This window comes from Hyperolius riggenbachi, chromosome 9 (assembly GCF_040937935.1).
Source record: "Hyperolius riggenbachi isolate aHypRig1 chromosome 9, aHypRig1.pri, whole genome shotgun sequence".
Lineage (NCBI taxonomy): Eukaryota > Metazoa > Chordata > Amphibia > Anura > Hyperoliidae > Hyperolius > Hyperolius riggenbachi.
This window is the reverse complement of record NC_090654.1, coordinates 8143392-8163448: the sequence shown is the minus strand read 5'-3', so window position 1 is coordinate 8163448 and position 20057 is coordinate 8143392. Positions and strand designations below refer to the sequence as shown.

Genomic DNA, 20057 nt, shown 5'->3' with positions numbered 1-20057 from the left:
CCCCCCGAACACCTCATGGTGTTCAGGAGGGTGCTCGGGCACGCTGCCCGAACCCGAACAGGCCTTCTTTGTTCGGCCGAACACAGCCGTGTCCGGCCGAACATAGCCCCCTATAGGGTCCCAGCATAAAGGGAGAGCATGCCCCGAGCGCAGGGGGGGGGGGGGGGGGTTCGGAAATGCCCCCCACCCCTCCCCGCTAAGCTCTCCCTTCTGCCGGTACCCTATAATTAAATTTAGGTGCCCAAAAGTACCTGAGGAGGAGGAGGGCAGGAAGCGGGCAGCCGGAGTTCTTGGGAGCTAGTACCATCTGGTGCTTCCGCCCTCTCTTGACGCACTTCCTGTTTACATTTGAAGTCACGTCAAGAGTGCGCAGAAGTACCACGATGACGCGTACGAGGGTACGTGTCATCATGTAGATGACGCGTACCCTCGTTCGCGTCATCGCGGTACTTCTACGCCCTCTTGACGCGACTTCAAATGTAAACAGGAAGTGCGTCAAGAGAGGGCGGAAGCACCAGATGGTACTAGCGCCCAAGAACTCCGGCTGCCCTCTTCCTGCACTCCTCCTCCTCAGGTACTTTTGGGCACTTAAATTTAATTATAGGGTACCGGCAGAAGGGAGAGCTTAGCGGGGAGGGGTGGGAGCATTTCCGACCCCCCCCCCCCCCCCCCTCGCGCTCGGGGCATGCTCTCCTTTTATGCTGGGACCCTATAGGGGCCCCAAAGGGACATGTTCGGGTTGGGTTCGGGGTTCGGCTCGAACATGCCGAACATTAGGGGCATGTTCGGCCGAACCACACCGAACCCGAACATCCAGATGTTCGCCCAACACTACTGGCTAACCTATACTGGGGGGAACTGTACCTGGCCAACCTCTACTGGGGCAACTGTACCTGGCTAACCTATACTGGGGGCACTGTACCTGGCTAACCTATGCTGGGGGCAACTGTACCTGGCCAACCTCTACTGGTAGCAACTGTACCTGGCTAACCTATACTGGGGGCAACTGTATCTGGATAACCTATACTGGGGGCAACTGTACCTGGCCAACCTATACTGGGGGCAACTGTACCTGGCCAACCTATACTGGGGGCATCTGTACCTGGCTAACCTATACTGGGGACAACTGTACCTGGCCAACTTCTACTGGGGCAACTGTACCTGGCCAAACTATACAGGGGGCAACTGTACCTGGCTAACCTATACTGGGGGCAACTGTACCTGGCCAACCTATACTGGGGGCAACTGTACCTAGCTACCAATACTGGGGGCATCTATACCTGGCTACCTACCTATACTAAGGGTGTTTTTTGGGGGGGCTCACTGCAGCTACTGTATAACGCGTGGTGCAAATTGTTGGGTGCTGTGCGATCATACCAATTCAGGGGGCGCATCCTCACAAGTTTGCCTCAGGAAGCAAAAATTCTTGTACCAGCCCTGGCCGTGGGTCGCTATCTTACCGAGGGGAGAGCGGAACTACGGCATGGGACCTAACAACTTCTAGGGCCAAAACATTTTGGTTTTTTTAATTTACCAGATGTATCCTTTAAGAATCAGGTCACAATCAGTGGTAGGTTCTGTGTTTCTGCCATGCACATTCAGTGCAGGTTGTGAAACTGTTAATTCTGACAGTTATTACATTTGTTTTACAGCTCAGAGTCACTATGAACATCCTCACCATGCATTTTATGATTGTAAGTATTTTAACACGCATACTTACTACCTATGTACAGAAAAAAAGTTACTGCATTACTGCTAAACTGACTGGGAACCACAAGACCTGAAAATGTGCAATTCTGATTTGCGCATGCGCGGTACGGACACACCCATCCTTGGAACCCCTTTGGGGAAGTTCCAAAGATTACCCGAGGAGTTCTGAAACTATATTCAGCTGAGCAAGTGGAATGGCTACAACCAGGGACGGCACAGGGGCGTAACAGTAGACCCTGCAAGGGATGCAGCCGCAGGGGGGCCCGCTGTGGGCTAAGAAGTTTCTTTTCCCTGTCCTAACAGACTGACAATTAAGGGCACAGAGAGAAAAAGCTTTCTGCTCTCTGCACACCTGTTCTAATGACTGCATCTGCTCAACCACTGATAAGGAATCAATCATACAAAGTTTTGTAGACAAAGATTTTTAGACAGTCCCTATTCAGTGTGCAGCAAGGTCTTGTACATAGCGCTCTGCCCCCGGCCTCTCTGCAGCCCCTCCCATTCCATGTGCAGCCCCATTTTCCATATGTATCACCCATGTACAGCAGCCTCTCTCTTTCATGAACACCTCCATTGGCCATGTGGTTCCCTTTTTCATGTGTTGCTCCCCTTTTTTTTAGCCTCCCTTTCCTATGTAGAAACCCCTCTTCCAAGTTTAGGTGCCCCTTGGGGCTGCACCTGCCCAAGTCCTGGGCCTTTGTTGCCTTTCCAGAACCCATTGGTACATTCTTCTGGACCAATAGGAAGCCACAGTGAGAAATTAGAATAGCCTGATGCCGGGGTTCCGGGCCCCGGTTCTGCTCGTCATGGCGGTAAGCAGGATGGGGCGCCAGGATTCTAATACAACAGTACGGAGGAACCAAAAATACAGAGAAGGAGCAGAAGATAAAGACTTCTGAAAACAAATACAGACTAAAAGGCTGACTTGTTTTAAACTTTGAACTCTGTGTAGATGGGTAAAGGGGTCATAAAATGGCTACTTCTTCCTATTCTCCAGGGTGAAGGGGGCTTTTTGGCCCCTCAACACTGGGAAAAGCATGCTTGTGCAATTTTAGGATAAGCCGCCCTTATTAGGAAGATGGATTGGTGTGATGGCTTACGGGGAAGACACGACAGATGAACTTAGGCCTGGATTCATCGTTGTCTTTGAGATAACTTTTTCCAGTTTGTTAAATTACCGAATTCGAAGTATATCGATTTCTAGTTGTATTCATGAAGGCTTTTCCGCATTCGGTGTGAATTCGATAAAATATCGATAACAATTCGGTAACCATTCGGTAACGTGTCGATATTTCCATTTTACAGCGGTAATTTAACACAAGGCCATAAGCTTCCCATGGAATTGTGGGTAAAAGGCAGTCCTTTAAACACCACGTAGCAACATTCTGAATAGGGCTTAACACCTGGACCAGGATTCTGGGAGTGGCTTGGGACAATCCCACAATTTGATAGGAGCCTTTTCTGAAAATATGTAGTGCAGCTAGCAAATTGGTTAACCCTGGCACTGCCTGTGTTCTCTTACAGGATGATTCAAGAGAAATGCAGATGTTCTGTTATAGCAAATAAATCCATTCTCTTGCAAATTGATATGGCTCTAGACATTATTCTTGCCCTTCTGCGCCTTTGAATCACTCTCAGCTGATACATAACCACCTCAAATGGCTGCATCTTCTCTGTCAGCAATGATCTGAAGGAATAACGACAGAGCAGTGAAGGAGAGAACTAATCCTGAATGTAACGCGAAACCACACCCACTTTCTTTTTCATGAATTGCACTTTCTTCCGTTTTATCGCATCATTACCAAATGATTACCGAATGCTCGCTAACAGCTGTAGATAAATTTGATAAATCCTGAAATCAACTTAACAAATTTGTTATGTTACCGAACTGACGTTATCCAATTCGATAAGTCTTGATGAATCGAGGCTAAAGTCCCCTAAGGCCTCTTTCACACCGGCTGAGTTCCGTTTTGTTTTTAAAAAATATTCTTCAAACCCAAGTACAGTAAAGTTACAATTGGAATTGCGGGAATACTTTTATACTAAATGCTTTTTGATTTTTTTAAAAAAGGCAATCGTAGTTCTGCTGCATTTTTCCTGCGTCTCGATCGAGGCAAACATAGTGAAAATCGCAAAAAAAAAAAAAAAATGGAAAAATGCGTTTGAGATTGCAGTTTGCAATTGCATTACTCGATTTTTGGTGTGAAAAAAACCTTAAAACAGTTTCATGAAGACCGGAGGAGCTGGACAGTTATTGGTCACACAGGGCCACTTGCTGGAGCCATTATGTGTGTGGGCGGAGATATCTAATGTGGGCAGGCCTGGACATTAGTAGTGATGTCATATGTAGTCGCCATGCATTGGCGGCCATGACACTAGTCACCAGTCTCAGGCCGGGAAGGATGGACAGATTGACGTGTGCTGCTCCCATACACAATTACACAACACATACATGTCTGGATAATGAACATAAACGTATCCTGGGGGTCAGTCCAGCCTAATGCTCTGATTCTGCTGCCCCCGCATGGACTTTGCTGGTCTTGTGATCTCTGAATTCCTTTTCAAGGGTTCAGCAATCAGCATTACCAATGTTGGCATTTTCTTTTCACAGATGATACCGACGCAATACTCGAAGGTAAGGATATCAAACATATTAATGTGATATCCATATGTTTTTAGTCTCGATAGGATGTAGCGTGTATGTGTCCACGCTGTGTCCCCACTCCTAATCAGATGCTATACCTGATTATGTGGTGATCTGCAGAATCACCAATAATACTAGTATAGCTAGACACAGGACAACCAATGTGGAATTGTGTTTTGGTGCAACAGTAATGAGGAGAGGAGATCTCCCGTGAAGCGGGAGATTCAGACAATACGGCAGCCAAGAATCCCCTGAGGGGCAGGGAATTCAGACTGCACTGCAGCCAGTGGCACCTGAGGAGCAGTAACCACTCACTGAACTGCAAGGACAACCACCTGAGGAGCAGGTGTTAAAGACCACACTACAGCCAAGGATCCCCTGAGGAGCAGGGGATTCAGACTGTACTGCAGCCAGTAGACACCTGAGGAGCAGGGACCACTAACTGAGCTACAAGGATGGTCACCCGAGGAGCAGGTGATTAAGACTCTACTGCAGCTATCAGACACTTGAGGAGCAAGTGTTGCAGACAGTACTGCAAAGACTGATCACCTAGGGAGTAGGTGACAGCTCTTTAGAAATTCCTCACTAATGGCTAGACCCACTAGTGAGGATAGGAAGGTCAGACAAGCAGGGTCAGTAACGTACGGACAGATAAGGTACAAAGACAGAAGGCTGATTCAGAGTAAGGTACAGGCAGTGTCGGCAACAGTAATCAGGTAGGCAGAAGTACAGAATCAGCAAACAGGAGAATAGTCAGGAAAGCAGAGGATCATAACAGATAATAGTAGCAATATAGCAATATCCTAGTCTAGGTGTGAAGTCCTTGGTTTCAACACCTGGGATCTAGACTAAAGAATAGTACACAGATATCACAATGCAATAAGTACTTTAAGCTATCAACGGAAACTGGCTAAGTGTGAATTCCCAGCTCCGGCTGCTTCTAACACACTGTGAGATCTGACTCAGGTCTGAGCGCTAGCACGTTAGCGTTTGCAACAGCAGACAACCAGCAACTGACAGGCAAGTCCTATATATACTCAGAGCGCTCCACAGCGCCGCCCCAGTCACTCAGCCAATCCGGAGCACGGCTGGAGTCAGCTGACCGGCTGATCAGCTGACTCCCCTTTTACTTGTATAAAGGTCCTGTCGCCTGGCGCGCGCGCGTAGCTCTCAATCTATGTGCACCAGAAGGACCAGGCAAAGCAGCAGCATGGAGCTGCGTGGCAGAGGCCGCCGGCTGATACGCGGAGATAGCCGCCATGCCGCTTGCCCATGCGGTGGTATCTCCGCTATCCTTTACAGTACGTTTCTTCGAGAGTAAAATGAGCGATAAATTACTTTTCTCCTATGTTGCTGTCACTTACAGTAGGTTGTAGAAATCTGACAGAACTGACAGGTTTTGGACTAGTCCATCTCTTCTTGGAAAAAATGTACTTCTTATTTGTATATGTTTGCACGTATTTTAAATTTTACAGTTTTTTGCCATAGTGCCCCGTAAAGGAGTGGGGACACAGCTAGGACACATACACGCTACATCCTATTTAAATGACCACTATCACGAAAAAAAAGTGGGCAGTTAAAATCTGACAGAACCGACAGGTTTTTGGCCAGTCCATTTCCTCATGGGGGAATTCACAGGGTTTTCTTTGTTTTCAACAGCATTTCCTGAACAGCAGTTGCAAAGTTTAACTGACAAAATAGTCTGCAAGTGAGTAGGGAGGCTGGCTGGTATCTTACTATTTTGGCAGTTAAACTGCTGTTCAGGAAAGAACACCCTGAGAATCCCCCATGAGGACATGGACTAATCCTAAACTTGTCGGTTCCGTCAGATCTTTAACTGCCTACTTTTTTCGTGATAGTGGCCCTTTAAGCAAATATTTCAAAATTGTATGCATACATATCTCCCAACTGTCCCTTTTTCAGAGGGACAGTCCCTTTCTTCCTCATAATGTGTCCCTCTTCCAGGACTCATGTACAGATCTGTGTAAATATATGTAGTTTTCTACTGAAAAATGTGTTTAACTGACTCTAAACTTTATTTCTGTCATTTAAGTTGCTATACTTATTATTTTCAAATGTTAAAATGAAGGGGAGCAAATGGTGATAGCGAAGACAAGTGTGTGCTGAAAACAGTTTAAGAAGGAATCTGCACTATCTAGTGATTTCTTAAGATGTCTGAGACAGTTCTGCACGGATTTTTAAAATCCCACCAATATTGATAAGGGCTCTTTCACATTAGGGCAGATTTTCTGCGTTTCAACGCAAAGGGTGAAGTTTGCGTTACCCAAGGTGAAGTGAAAGTCCATAGACTTTCATTTTAGCTTTCACATATAACGCAGCCTTTTTGTGCGTTGCGTTACACTGCACCCAGGCGCAGTTTTTCGGCCGACGCTAGCATTATGCGTTACAATGTTAGTCAATGTAAAACGCACACTATGCGAGTTTTTAATCCGTTAACGCAGGCAATCAGTCCCAGAATGCAACAGAGGAACAATGTAGAAAGTTGAAAACTAAAAGAAAAAAAAAATGACCTGCGTTTTTCTATGTGCTGTAACGCATTGAAAACGGATTAAAAACGCACACTCACGGGGCGGAGCTTGCCATGGTTCGGTGAGGACGCAGCCTTTCTGAGCTCCGGGCAAAGCTTACAAAATAGGAGGCTATGCAGAAGCAAAACAGCCCAAAAAACTCCACGGAGACCGCTAACCCAAAGGCACCAAGGAAGGTGACCAAAGCTAACCAAGCCTCAGCCTCTAACACACCATCCGTCACGAAATTCTTCGCCGGCCCGGTCACGAGGCAAGCAGACAAGATGGCGGATCAGGCACCCCAGCCGGGAGCTCCCGACAAAATCTCTTCCCAAGACAGCGTGAGTAAAAATCTCGAGGATATATGGGCCTTCCTGAAAGACTTACCTACGAGAAGGGATATATCCCAACAGACAGACCTTATCCTCTCAACAATGCGCACTGAGATATCAGCGCTCCGGGAAGACATCACAGGCCTATCCGACCGCGTGACGCATGTCGAGACAGACATTGAAAAACTCCAGCAGGAGCTGAATCTCCTAAAAGAATCCTCCGCTAAGCAAACCTCACTCTCCACCATGCTTAGAGTACAATTAGAAGACCAACAGAACCGTAACAGGCGCAACAATGTCAGGCTTCGCGGCCTACCTGAAGCTACACGAGCGGAAGACCTGGCAGATACAGTCAGAGCCATCTTTGAAAAACTTCTTGGCCAGGCACCCTCGCCTCCGATACGGCTGGACAGAGTGCACAGAGCGCTGCGGGCACTTCCCAAAAACAACGCCCCGCCGCGGGATGTAATATGCCGAGTGCACCACTTTGACATCAAGGAAGCCATTATGATGGCGGCAAGAAGGAGCGGCTCAATAGACTTTGATGGAGCCTCTGTCACTTTATTCCAGGACCTGGCACCAACTACCCTCGCACAACGCAGAGCCCTAAAGCCGCTGCTGCAGGTACTTCACGAAGCGGGTGTCATCTACCACTGGGGGTTCCCCTTCCACTTACACGCGAAGATGGGTTCAAAATCGGCAATTCTACGCTCACCAACCGACCTCGCCGAGTTTTGCACAGCTCTAGGCGTAAATACAGTCGCCTTACCAGAATGGGACCCAGACCTGATCTTCCTCAGGGGACCCCAACGGCCCCGGCGCGACTATCAAGAGAACCAAGAGGCCTCGTGAGTATATTCCTGCTCTCAGATGCTCAACACAAGAACTCCATGCTTTTTTTTTTCTTTTTCTCACTTTTTTGACATTGGAACTATGGCCCCTATACGGCTCCTCTTTGCGTAGGACCCTGGTTGCACTCTACATACGTTTTTTTTGTTTTGTTTTTTTTTTTGTTTTTTTATTTGTTTAGACAAGAGACCTACTTAGCATGTTTCCTTGCTGTCTCACATAGCCATGAACGTTCTCATATATTTTATATGTTAAAGCTATATGTGATTCCTATATGCTATACTAGTTTTATGAAGCATAGAGTTTTATAACATCTGTTATCCATATTAATAGATCTTTGGACATTAGACTGAATTAGACACATTTAATGTCATGTACTCTGTCTCGGCTGATATCTGTGACACTGAGGCCTAGTGCATTGTGAAGGTTCGCGGTCTCCACTAGGAGTTTACCCACCCACAAATCGATATCGCTCTCTGTCTCATATGACCTCTCCTAACCGCACAATGCTCGGGGGCTCCGTCACGGGTACCATGCTACTCTGTTTCCCACCCATGTTGGCCCTTGTGGCTAATGGAAAAACTTCAATATCCATACTGTTTAACATATGCCTCTTTATATATGCAACCTGGCCGAGGAAACAACCTCGACCTTATTCTTCTTTTACCTATACTGTCCTCTTTCTTACTATCCTGAGACTCTTACTCTCCTATCCCTACCCTTCACTTTGCCTGGCCATCCCCTCGCGACCCGACTATACGCTGGTCTCTTACCTCCGGGTTCCTTAAAATTCAATCCCTGAACATTAGGGGGCTTAATACCCCCGAGAAGCGCAGAGCCCTCCTGCGTGAATTACACAAGCAAAAAGTCCATATTGTATTCCTGCAGGAGACGCATTTTCGGGCAGATAACATCCCAAAACTTACAGATAACCATTTTAACATGGCATTTTTCAGCTGCTCCCCTGAATCTAAATCTAAAGGTGTAGCAATCCTCCTCTCCAAACAGATCCAATTGAATTTCCTGCAGGAATGTAAGGACTCAACGGGCCGTTTCCTTTTTATAAAAGGCGAATATCAATCCCGCAAACTCACATTGGGTACATTTTATGCCCTCAATGGTGGGCAACCCGCCTTCCTGGAGAAGGCCCTTGAAGCCCTAGATGGTTTTGCCGAGGGTAGCATCATCCTAGGCGGTGACCTGAATATGATGCTGGATCCCTGCTGGATATGGTGCTGGATCCCTCACTGGATAACTCCCTGGGCAGGAGCTCCCTCTCCAGTAAAGCTATTAACACTACCAGAACATCTCTAGCTTCTAGACAGCTGTTGGATATATGGAGACTTCAAAACCCTTCTTCCAGAGACTTCACCTACTTCTCAAATTTACATGGTAACTACACACGCATTGATTACCTTTTTATCTCCCAAAACCTATTATCTGAATTCATAAAAACAGATATTGACCCAATGGTTCTCTCGGACCACTCCCCTGTTACTCTTGAGATTGGCATGAGGCCAAAACACCTTATTCCGAGACAATGGAGACTTAATGTCTCTCTCCTACAATCCCCTGAACATAAGCACACCATTCAGGCAGCACTCTCTGAATATTTTGAACTAAACGATATTGGTGATATCAACCCGTTTTCTTTATGGGAAGTGCACAAATGTGTAATGAGGGGAAAGGTTATACAAGTCTCTAGTATCCTTAACAAACAGAGGAACGAAGCTATAGATGAATGCTTATTAACAATTCGCCAGTTAGAAGCCAAACACAAATCTTCTCTTTCACAGGAGAACTTAACTACTCTTATAAGCGCTAGAGAAAAATTGAGGTTGCTGTTGTTCCAAAGAGAAAAGCATATAGCATTAAAATGTAAACGAAATTTTTATGAGTACAGCAATAAGTGCAGCAAGATGTTGGCCAAATCTTTGAAAGAACAATACGCCTCCACACATATATCTAAGATACAGGACAAAAGAGGTAAAATGAAACTCAGGGCCAGGGGCGTAACTAGGCCCCACCGGGCCCCCCTGCAAAATTTCATTGCCGGCCCCCCCCCCTCTCTCCCTGGGGCCCGCTCGGGCCGTGGTGTGGGAGCTGGAGGGGTGGCAGCATGAGGGGAAAGCCTTGGCCACAGTCAGCGGGGAGAGGGGAAGTTCCCCCCTCTCCCTCACCTCAGGGCTCTCCCCTCTGCGCTTCCCTCCAGCTAACGTTATACTGTGGGCAGCGGCGGGCAGATACATACCTTCCTTGCGTTCCACCGCATAATCTTCGCTCTGGCATCTGGCGTCACTTCCGGAAGTGACGTCACTTCCGGAAGTGACGTCATAGGCCAGAGCGAAGATTATGCGGTGGAACGCAAGGAAGGTATGTATCTGCCCGCCGCTGCCCGCTGCCCACAGTATAACGTTAGCTGGAGGGAAGCGCAGAGGGGAGAGCCCCGAGGTGAGGGAGAGGGGGGAACTTCCCCTCTCCCCGCCGACTGTGGCCAAGGCTTTCCCCTCATGTTGCCACCCCTCCAGCTCCCACACCACGGCCCCGAGCGTACCCCAGGGGGGGGGCCGGGCCCCCCCGCAGGCGCAGGTGCTGCAGGGCCTATCGGTACGCCAGTGCTCAGGGCAGAATCCATAACACGTGTCTTCCGGGAGTACTATTCTACTCTATATAATTTAGATACTACAGATAAAGGAGGCATGAAACCCTCCAAGACCTCTTTAATAACTGACTACCTAAGGGACTCGGGTCTTGCCCCTCTCGCAGAGACAATCATCGAAGACCTAGAAGCCCCAATAACAGAAGTGGAACTCAGGCAGGCCTTGAAGGAATCACAGACAGGCAAGGCCCCGGGCCCGGATGGACTCCCCTTGGAGTACTATAAGACTTTCAGTGACATTATTTGCCCACACCTACTTAAAGCCCTAAATTCTCTCATCTCAACAGACCCAGCCCCAACTCAACTCCCTCGTGACATGCTCTCAGCACACATCACAGTGATTCCAAAACCAGGGAAGGACGCCACCTTGTGCTCTAACTATCGCCCCATTTCCCTGTTAAACATGGATCTAAAACTATTTGCCAAGATCATTGCTAACCGCCTAGCCCCCCTGGTCAGCGATATAGTACACCCTGATCAGGCTGGCTTCATTCCGGCCAGGGAGGCACGGGACAACACCATTCGCTCTATAGACCTAATTGATTGGGCTACCAGATCCAACACTCCGACCCTCCTCCTATCAACAGATGCTGAAAAAGCTTTTGATAGAGTTGACTGGGATTTCATGGAATGTACATTAAAACACCTAGGACTTGGCCCGCATATGTTAACGTGGATCCTATCCTTATACTCACAGCCCACGGCAAAGGTACGAGCGAATGGTGTTGCCTCTGACTCCTTCGGAATTACTAATGGCACCCGCCAGGGCTGCCCCTTGTCACCACTAATCTTCGCCCTTACCTTCGAACCTTTTTTATGCACAATCCGAAAAAATCCTGATATAAAGGGGCTGACTCCAGCATAATCCGAGCACAAGGTGGCGGCCTATGCCGATGATCTTTTATTTTTTCTCTCCACGCCCCACATATCCCTGCCAAACCTACTAAAAGAATTTAAAAAATTTACCCATCTGTCAAATTTTAAAATTAATGCCGATTAAATGTAATTTAAAGATAATTTTAAAGACCTCAAGACGACCTTCACTAGATTTATTTGGAATGCAAGACCTCCTAGGATAAAATTTAGCACACTAACTCTCCCAAAAATACAAGGAGGACTTGCAACCCCTGACCTCAGAAAATATCATACTGCAGCAGCACTAACCAGAGCAGTTGATTGGCACAGAAACCCTCGTCACAAACGTTGGGCCTCCTTAGAGGGGGAATTAATGGGAAGAGACATATCATCCTACTCTTGGTCAGCAAGCAAATTACAAAATGAATACATATCGATACAATCCACCTTCACAGCTATTAACAAATATAGACATGTCCAAGACATTTCCCCCTGGCCATCACCTTTGGTCCCCATCCTAGATAACCCGGGGTTCTTGCCTGGCTGCCATCCACTAGGTTATGTTTGTTGGAGGATGAACTCTCTGCTCAGAGGTCAAGACCTGATCCAAGGGAGCGCCTGGACCCCATTGGATAGTCTTAAAAGCAAATTAAATAACCCTTTCCTTGACACATGGAGCCTGCTACAATTCCGACACTTTCTGCAATCGATGGGCACGAGAGAACAACTCACCCCATTTGAACATTTATGTATGGGTAGGGGCCCCCTTACGAGAACACTCTCAGATATCTACCAGCTATTAATATCAGACTCTTCCTGGTCTGCCACCTTAAGGAATAGCTGGGAATCCGACCTGCACCGACAATTCACCAATGATCAATGGTCCAAAATCCTGACTCTTTCCCAGAAAACTTCAATCTCAGCACGAATACAGGAATCTAACTATAAACTACTCACAAAATGGTACTTAACCCCAGTCAGGCTTGCTCGCATATATCCAGACGCGGACTCTAGGTGTTGGAGATGCAGGGAGGATGCTGGCACCCTTTTACACATTTTCTGGGAATGCCCTATTATCAAACCATTCTGGTCTAAGGTCCAACATTACATTAAGATCCTAACAGATGGCGACCCCCAAAATGACTCTTCCTATTACTTACTTAACAACACCCATAGGTCTCTGAAGACTTTTAAGAAGTCTCTCACCAAACACTTAATTCAAGCCGCTCGAATGCTAATCCCAAAACACTGGAAGTCTCAATCGGCTCCATCGATTGCGGAGTGGTTTGCGGAAATCCAATATATTGACCAAATGGAATCCATGACTCATGCCCTCCATAATAGAGGTGAACAGTACTCTCAGACCTGGATCCATTGGCATCTTTTTGTAGAATCGGAAGAATATAAGTCCTCAATATCACTATCATAAGTGACCTGTTTCTATCATTGTACCCCCATGATGTTCATACGCTTACTTATTACCAGAGTATAGGCACACAACCTGTGTGCCAGATGACATATGAGTCGCGAGCTGGATGGCCTAGGTATATACATATATATATATGTATGTGCCCTCTCCTCCCCCTTTTTCCTCTCTCTCCTTTCTTCCTTTTCCTCTTCTCCCCTTTAGTCTGTCTTCCCCTCCTCTATAGGGTTCCTTCTCACCCTGCAAATAGTAGGAACTCATTAAGCACATCTCATCACCCTGCCCAAATATGGTACCGTCCACTTGTGTCAATAGAAATGCCCACATGCCCACACCTTAGCACATCTGTCGGTGTGGGATATTTTTACCATCAGCTGCTGTCAATGGAATAGAGGTCCCAATTAAATGAGAGACGGATGTATGATCCCAATTGGGCTCCGTCTCTCCATTTAAGCACTTACCACAACTCCTCCGCTCCAGCGTTGACAACATACCCCTTTAGCCCCTTGTCAATTTCACATATCCCACACTGCGGTTATATTGCCCATTGGGCCTTACAACAATACCAGTCTTTGTATTGCTCTTTTTGGGGTGGAGCTGGCTTTCCACCCCATATATCTACATCCTTAAATATGCAAATAATTGTTGCAAGTTATACTATCTACATTTTTTCTATCACTTCTGTTGTGACCTTATCACTTATTCTCCAATTGTTATGTACCGCTTGTACTACTGTTTTTGAATCTTAAAACAAAATAAAAGAATCTTTAAAAAAAACGCACACTCACTGCAGTGCAACGCATATCAAAATGCATTAAAACGCATACAGCAAAACGTATGCTTTGAGTGTTCTCCAACGCAAGCTCTGATGTGAAAGAGCCCTAAATGTCCCTCTTTGTTTTTTGCTTCTGAATTCTTCCTGGTATCAGTGACAAGGGGTGTGGCAGGGTGCCTCTCTTAAAGTGTCTCTAAAGTGTCTCTCTTTCTTATCTCAAAAAGTCACAGAGGTGCTCTGCTTGCTGTAACTGAATTGCTGTTGTTTATCCCCTGCTTATTGCCTGAAGAAGTGGGCTGTGCTCGCGAAACGCGTTGCATCTTTGGGGTATTTTCAATAAATGTGTATATCTATATATTTACAGTCCTTGGTGTCTGCTTTAACGGAGGCGATTCCACCACTTCCTCCCAGCAATTTTTTTAAAATTTTATGTACTTTTATCCTTCTGGCGCCTCTGTTCACCTACCAATACAAAAAGTTAGGAGGTATGTGCTTATTACCCCCCCTCCCCCCAGCAGTAATCCTGAGTGTGACTCTCACTACCTATACTAAAGTGGGGGAGACTCTCTGGCTACCTATACAGGGGGGCAATCTATAGCTACTCATAATGTGGGTGGCAGTCTTTGGGTTATTGTACTGAAAGGGGGAGTGCAACTTCTTGCTACTTATAAAAATAGTAAAAAAATCATAGTAATACTTATAGGGAGGGGCACACTCCAGCTACTTATATTGCGTGGGGGCCTATGTGGATACCTATACTGGATATCTATACTGTGCAGAGGGACTAAAGACAAAGCAGAGAATCTCAATCGGTCATTAGTACATGCAGCTAAGAATCCCGACTGGTCAGTAAATCCAGGTGTGATAGAAGGTGCAGATCACTGCACCATGCTGCACTAACACTGGCCTCCACTGGCGTAACAATAGGGGAGGCAACCCCTGCCGTTGCGGGGGGGCCCAGGGCCCGCTCAGGGACTTTTGGGGGCAGGAGGGGTCGCAGCATAAGAGGAGAGTTTAGCAGATCGGTGGGGAGGGGGGAAATTCCCCCCCTCTCACCTCGGGCTCTCCTCTCAGCGCTCCCCCTCCTGCAATCATTGGTGGCAGCAGGCAGCGGCGGTGGCGGCAGGCAGGCTGAATACATTACCTCCTTCTCGCTGGAGGTCTTTCCATCGCTAAGAGCTTCATGCAACTTCCTGTGTAAACAGGAAGTTGCTCTTAGAGAACAGAAGAGCTCCGGCGAGAAGGAGGTAATGTATTCAGCCTGCCGCCGATGCTGCCGCTCGCTGCCACCAATGATTGCAGAAGGGGGAGCGCTGAGAGGAGAGCCCGAGGTGAGGGGGGGGGGGAATGTCCCCCCTCCCCACCGATCTGCCACACTCTCCTCTTATGCTGCGACCCCTCCTGCCCCCAAAAGTCCCTGAGCGAGGGCCCTGGGGGGGGGGGGGGAGGCCCGGATTTTTTTTTTTTGCAGGGGGGCCCGGGGATTTCTAGGTATGCTCCTGCTGGCCTCAATTATCCAGCATCTGCTGTGAGGGTTATTGTGTCCTGATGAAGTTCTGCAATGCACAGGGATACACAGGAGAATGTATGTATAAGAAGTAAATTATATTCTCTTATTAATATGTCACTAATATTCACTTCATTTTCCATTTCAGCAGATTACACTCCTACAAGCTCGGGTAAGGAAATTGAAGGGTTTTTCTTCATAAAAGCAGAATTGACATAATTTCTGTGTGTTGTGGAGACTTGTATGGATTGTGAACCTTTTCTAATGAGGCTGGTTGTAATAATGTGATCATGGAACCTGAAACAGCCCACCTGAAGGAGTTAGGAGCGGTTCACCTTTGTGCGGTCTGCTGACATCAATGGAAGGCAATCTGTCTCCTGCATTCCAGACCATTGCTTACGAGGTTCAGGGCATAACTACAATTTGGCGATCCCTCCAGCAAAACCATGTATACCCCCCTTCCCCCACCTCCCTGATATAGCAGAACAGAGGCGGAGTGGTGGAGCGTGAGACTTTACCTACTTCCAGCGGCAGGACAGGTCCACACTTTTCCCCTCAGTTCAGCTGCACATCATGCAGCCTATCTCCTTCTGGCTCCTATCTGTCAGGAACCTTGTGCTGGAGCTTCCTGCCTGCTGCTGGCAGCATGAATCGGGACTTTGATGAAATTACATCATTCCACCAGCAGAGGGCTCTGAGGACTTTGCATTGTCCTGAACCTTCATCATCCACCAGCAAGGGGCCTGTTAATGCTATTATAAGGACTTGCAGTTCCCTGTTTGGACTCCGGATAGCTTCAAGTGAACTCTCACCACAAGCTGCTTCCTGTGTTCAGCTAATTGCCAGAACTTTCTGTTTTGCAGTATACAGACACTGGAACCAGAGAATAAGGTGCAAAAATAAAGATTTATTGCAAATGCAGGCATACATACAAACGTGAATGCAAATCTCATGCAAACCTATCCACAGCACACAATATATATACAGAATATAACAACATACAAATATATACAATCACAAGGGATCAAGGGATCAGGCAGAGTATCAGAGTCAAACAGGAGTGCAAGGTCAGTAACACGTAATCATATAAAGCACAGTATCAGGGATAAGGCAAAATCAAGATCTCAGACAGAATAAACAGGGTTCGGCAACAGGAAGGCATATACAGAAATATAGGAACCGGAATCAGGAATCAGGGTGTCCAGAGGCTCAGGCCTGGAAGCTCACAGTTCTTGCAATTAGTTGTAGGAAGAGGCAGTCCTTAAAGCGGTATTGTCACCATAAAAATCAAATTTCAACAGCAACTGGTCTGAGTGTATTAAGACCATGCATGGCAGCTATCATACCTATTTAAACGCTGCAAGAAGGTCACTTGTGGCCTAGGTCATTTGGTGCCATTTAATTCCTAAGTGCCATTTATTACAAAGTGCTTTGCAACAACTTACCAAGAATTTACCAAGAATTGTAGTACTGCTATATCTACAAGCTGCTTCTTGCATCACCTAACCTGCATTATTTTCATCTTCCTCATCAGGTACGCTGGCTGATTCCTTGCAACAGTCTGCCTTACAATTTGTGACTGCAATCATTATCTTCACGTTTAATTGGTACGCTTGCTGATTCCTTGAAAAAGTCTGCCTTACAATTTGTGACTGCAATCATTATCTTCACGTTTAATCAGTACGCTTGCTGATTCCTTGGAAAAGTCTGCCTTACAATTTGTGACTGCAATCATTATCTTCACGTTTAATTGGTACGCTTGCTGATTCCTTGCAAAAGTCTGCCTTACAGTTTGTGACTGCAATCATTATCTTCACGTTTAATTGGTACGCTTGCTGATTCCTTGCAAAGGTCTGCCTTACAATTTGTGACTGCAATCATTATCTTCACGTTGAATTGGTACGCTTGCTGATTCCTTGCAAAAGTCTGCCTTACAATTAGTGACTGCAATCATTATCTTCACATTTAATTGGTACGCTTGCTGATTCCTTGCAAAAGTCTGCCTTACAATTTGTGACTGCAATCATTATCTTCACGTTTAATTGGTACGCTTGCTGATTCCTTGCAAAATCTACCTTACAATTTGTGACTGCAATCATTATCTTCACGTTTAATTGGTACGCTTGCTAATTCCTTGCAAAAGTCTGCCTTACAATTTGTGACTGCAATCATTATCTTCACGTTTAATTGGTACGCTTGCTGATTCCTTGCTAAAGTCTGCCTTACAATTTGTGACTGCAATCATTATCTTCACATTTAATCAGTACGCTTGCTGATTCCTTGCAAAAGTCTGCCTTACAATTTGTGACTGCAATCATTATCTTCACGTTTAATTGGTACGCTTGCTGATTCCTTGCAAAAGTCTGCCTTACAATTTGTGACTGCAATCATTATCTTCACGTTTAATTGGTACGCTTGCTGATTCCTTGCAAAAGTCTGCCTTATAATTTGTGACTGCAATCATTATCTTCACGTTTAATTGGTACGCTTGCTGATTCCTTGCTAAAGTCTGCCTTACAATTTGTGACTGCAATCATTATCTTCACATTTAATCAGTACGCTTGCTGATTCCTTGGAAAAGTCTGCCTTACAATTTGTGACTGCAATCATTATCTTCACGTTTAATTGGTACGCTTGCTGATTCCTTGTAAAAGTCTGCCTTACAATTTGTGACTGCAATCATTATCTTCACGTTTAATTGGTACTTTTGCTGATTCCTTGCAAAAGTCTGCCTTATAATTTGTGACTGCAATCATTATCTTCACGTTTAATTGGTACGCTTGCTGATTCCTTGCAAAAGTCTGCCTCACAATTTGTGACTGCAATCATTATTTTCACGTTTAATTGGTACGCTTGCTGCATACATTGCTACTAAGATTGTTTAATATAAATTTAAGTAGTTCAGGAATGTTTGTAAATTCCCATATTACATCCTGTGAATCCTTGTGTTCCAGCCCAGTGACCACTAATTATTTATTACAGGCTGTAACGATTGTGGAATTCTCTCCGAGATCAGCGCACAAGACGTGCGCTGACACTGCGGAAATCCTCCACAAGCGTATAATTTGAGGAAACCCAGCAGAAGGTGCAATGCACCTGTAGAGGGAAATTCCTGTCGACAGATGGAGCTGTGGAGTGCAGAGGAACAGCTCCTCTGCCCTACCACACACGCCAGACAGGAATTGCACGAGGGGCAGAAACGCAGGGCAAGATAGCCCTGAAAGGGAGATTGAGCAAAGGGACAGATTGTATGTGTGTGCACCAAACTAGTCGCCAACCCGCGACGGTGCATACACAACAGCGGATATGAAGCAGGAACGCAATCGCGAGAGAGGCGATTGCCAGAGGTGACACAAGGCTACAGCAAGGCAGAGCACGAGAGTAGCAAAGGCACAGCAATCATACAATGAGAAGATAAGGAAAATAACAAACGCTAGCTAAACGTGAACACCGCACTCATTCGCAACAGTGCACGCGTTTATGCGCGGTCTCCACGTGATAAGCACAATAGAGACAAGCACGCCTAACTAACCACCGACAGACAAACATGAAACAGAGGACGCGAGCGCTTGCTTAACGGTTACCTCACCGAGCCTCCAGCAAGCGTTCGTAGCGGACAAGACAGACACACGAAAACAGGAACAAGCGAGAGATAGGATCAACAGCACTAGCGAAAGGCGAGTGCGATCCAAGTATAGAAAGAAAGATGGAGATCAGACGGATCCACAGCACTAGCGCTAGGCGAGTGCGATCCAGGCAAAACAGATAGAGGAGATAGAACAGAAGGATCCACAGCACTAGCGAAAGAGGCTAGTGCGATCCAGGAAGACAGAACAGAAGGGGCTACCAGTAACAACCGCTGTTCAGGTTAGCACCCAGACACACAGGACGATTTCCTGTCGACCACCGCTGGGACAGGACAATCGCAACAGACAAACAAAACAGATAAACAATCCTAACTGCACTAGGGAAACCTGCCTAGTGCAGTCCCAGGAATTACTCTAAGCTAATCTTCAAACAATGAGCAAGGCTGACACTCTCCAGAGTGTTTCACAGGAACTAACGCTTATGACCAGCAACTTACTGTGGGAAACATAGCTCTTTATAGAGCAAGCTCACAAAGGATGTGGCTAGGCAATCTGCATGACAAACGTATGCAAATTCCTCAGCAGCAAGCTGCACAACTGACAAAAGGTCTCTCTTCCAGAGACCTGCAGAATGCAGACCTGAACAGTGGTCAAAAGGCTGCCTGCCTGCGCAGGCAGCCGCGCGGATCCTCACACAGGCCTGGTTTTTGGTAGCCACTCCCATCCCCAGCTGAACTGTTTTCTCAATTTCTAATTGAGAATCACTTCCATTCAGCCATGGCAGCTATCATACCTATTTAAACACTGCAAGAAGGTCACTTGTGGCCTAGGTCATTTGGTGCCATTTAATTCCTAAGTGCCATTTATTACAAAGTGCTTTGCAACAACTTACCAAGAATTTACCAAGAATTGTAGTACTGCTATATCTACAAGCTGCTTCTTGCATCACCTAACCTGCATTATTTTCATCTTCCTCATCAGGTACGCTTGCTGATTCCTTGCAAAAGTCTGCCTTACAATTTGTGACTGCAATCATTATCTTCACGTTTAATTGGTACGCTTGCTGATTCCTTGCAAAGTCTGCTTAACAATTTGTGACTGCTACACTGCAGCAAATACGCACCTGTGAGGACTGTCCACTTCCAGAGACTCTCCGCCCACATCCAGGATTGTACCTCCACAGAT

The 20057-nt window shown here is 46.4% G+C and overlaps 1 protein-coding gene across 1 annotated transcript in view; it reads left to right on the top strand.

Moving 5' to 3' along the window:
• The window catches only part of LOC137532380 (inter-alpha-trypsin inhibitor heavy chain H3-like), a 241768-nt gene that overhangs the window by 197997 nt on the left and 23714 nt on the right, over positions 1-20057 (top strand). Inside the window, exons 17-19 of the mRNA XM_068252813.1 lie at positions 1653-1694; positions 4322-4345; positions 15434-15457. Of these exons, the coding sequence (XP_068108914.1) occupies positions 1653-1694; positions 4322-4345; positions 15434-15457 (90 nt within the window). The remainder of the gene's footprint in view (positions 1-1652; positions 1695-4321; positions 4346-15433; positions 15458-20057) is intronic.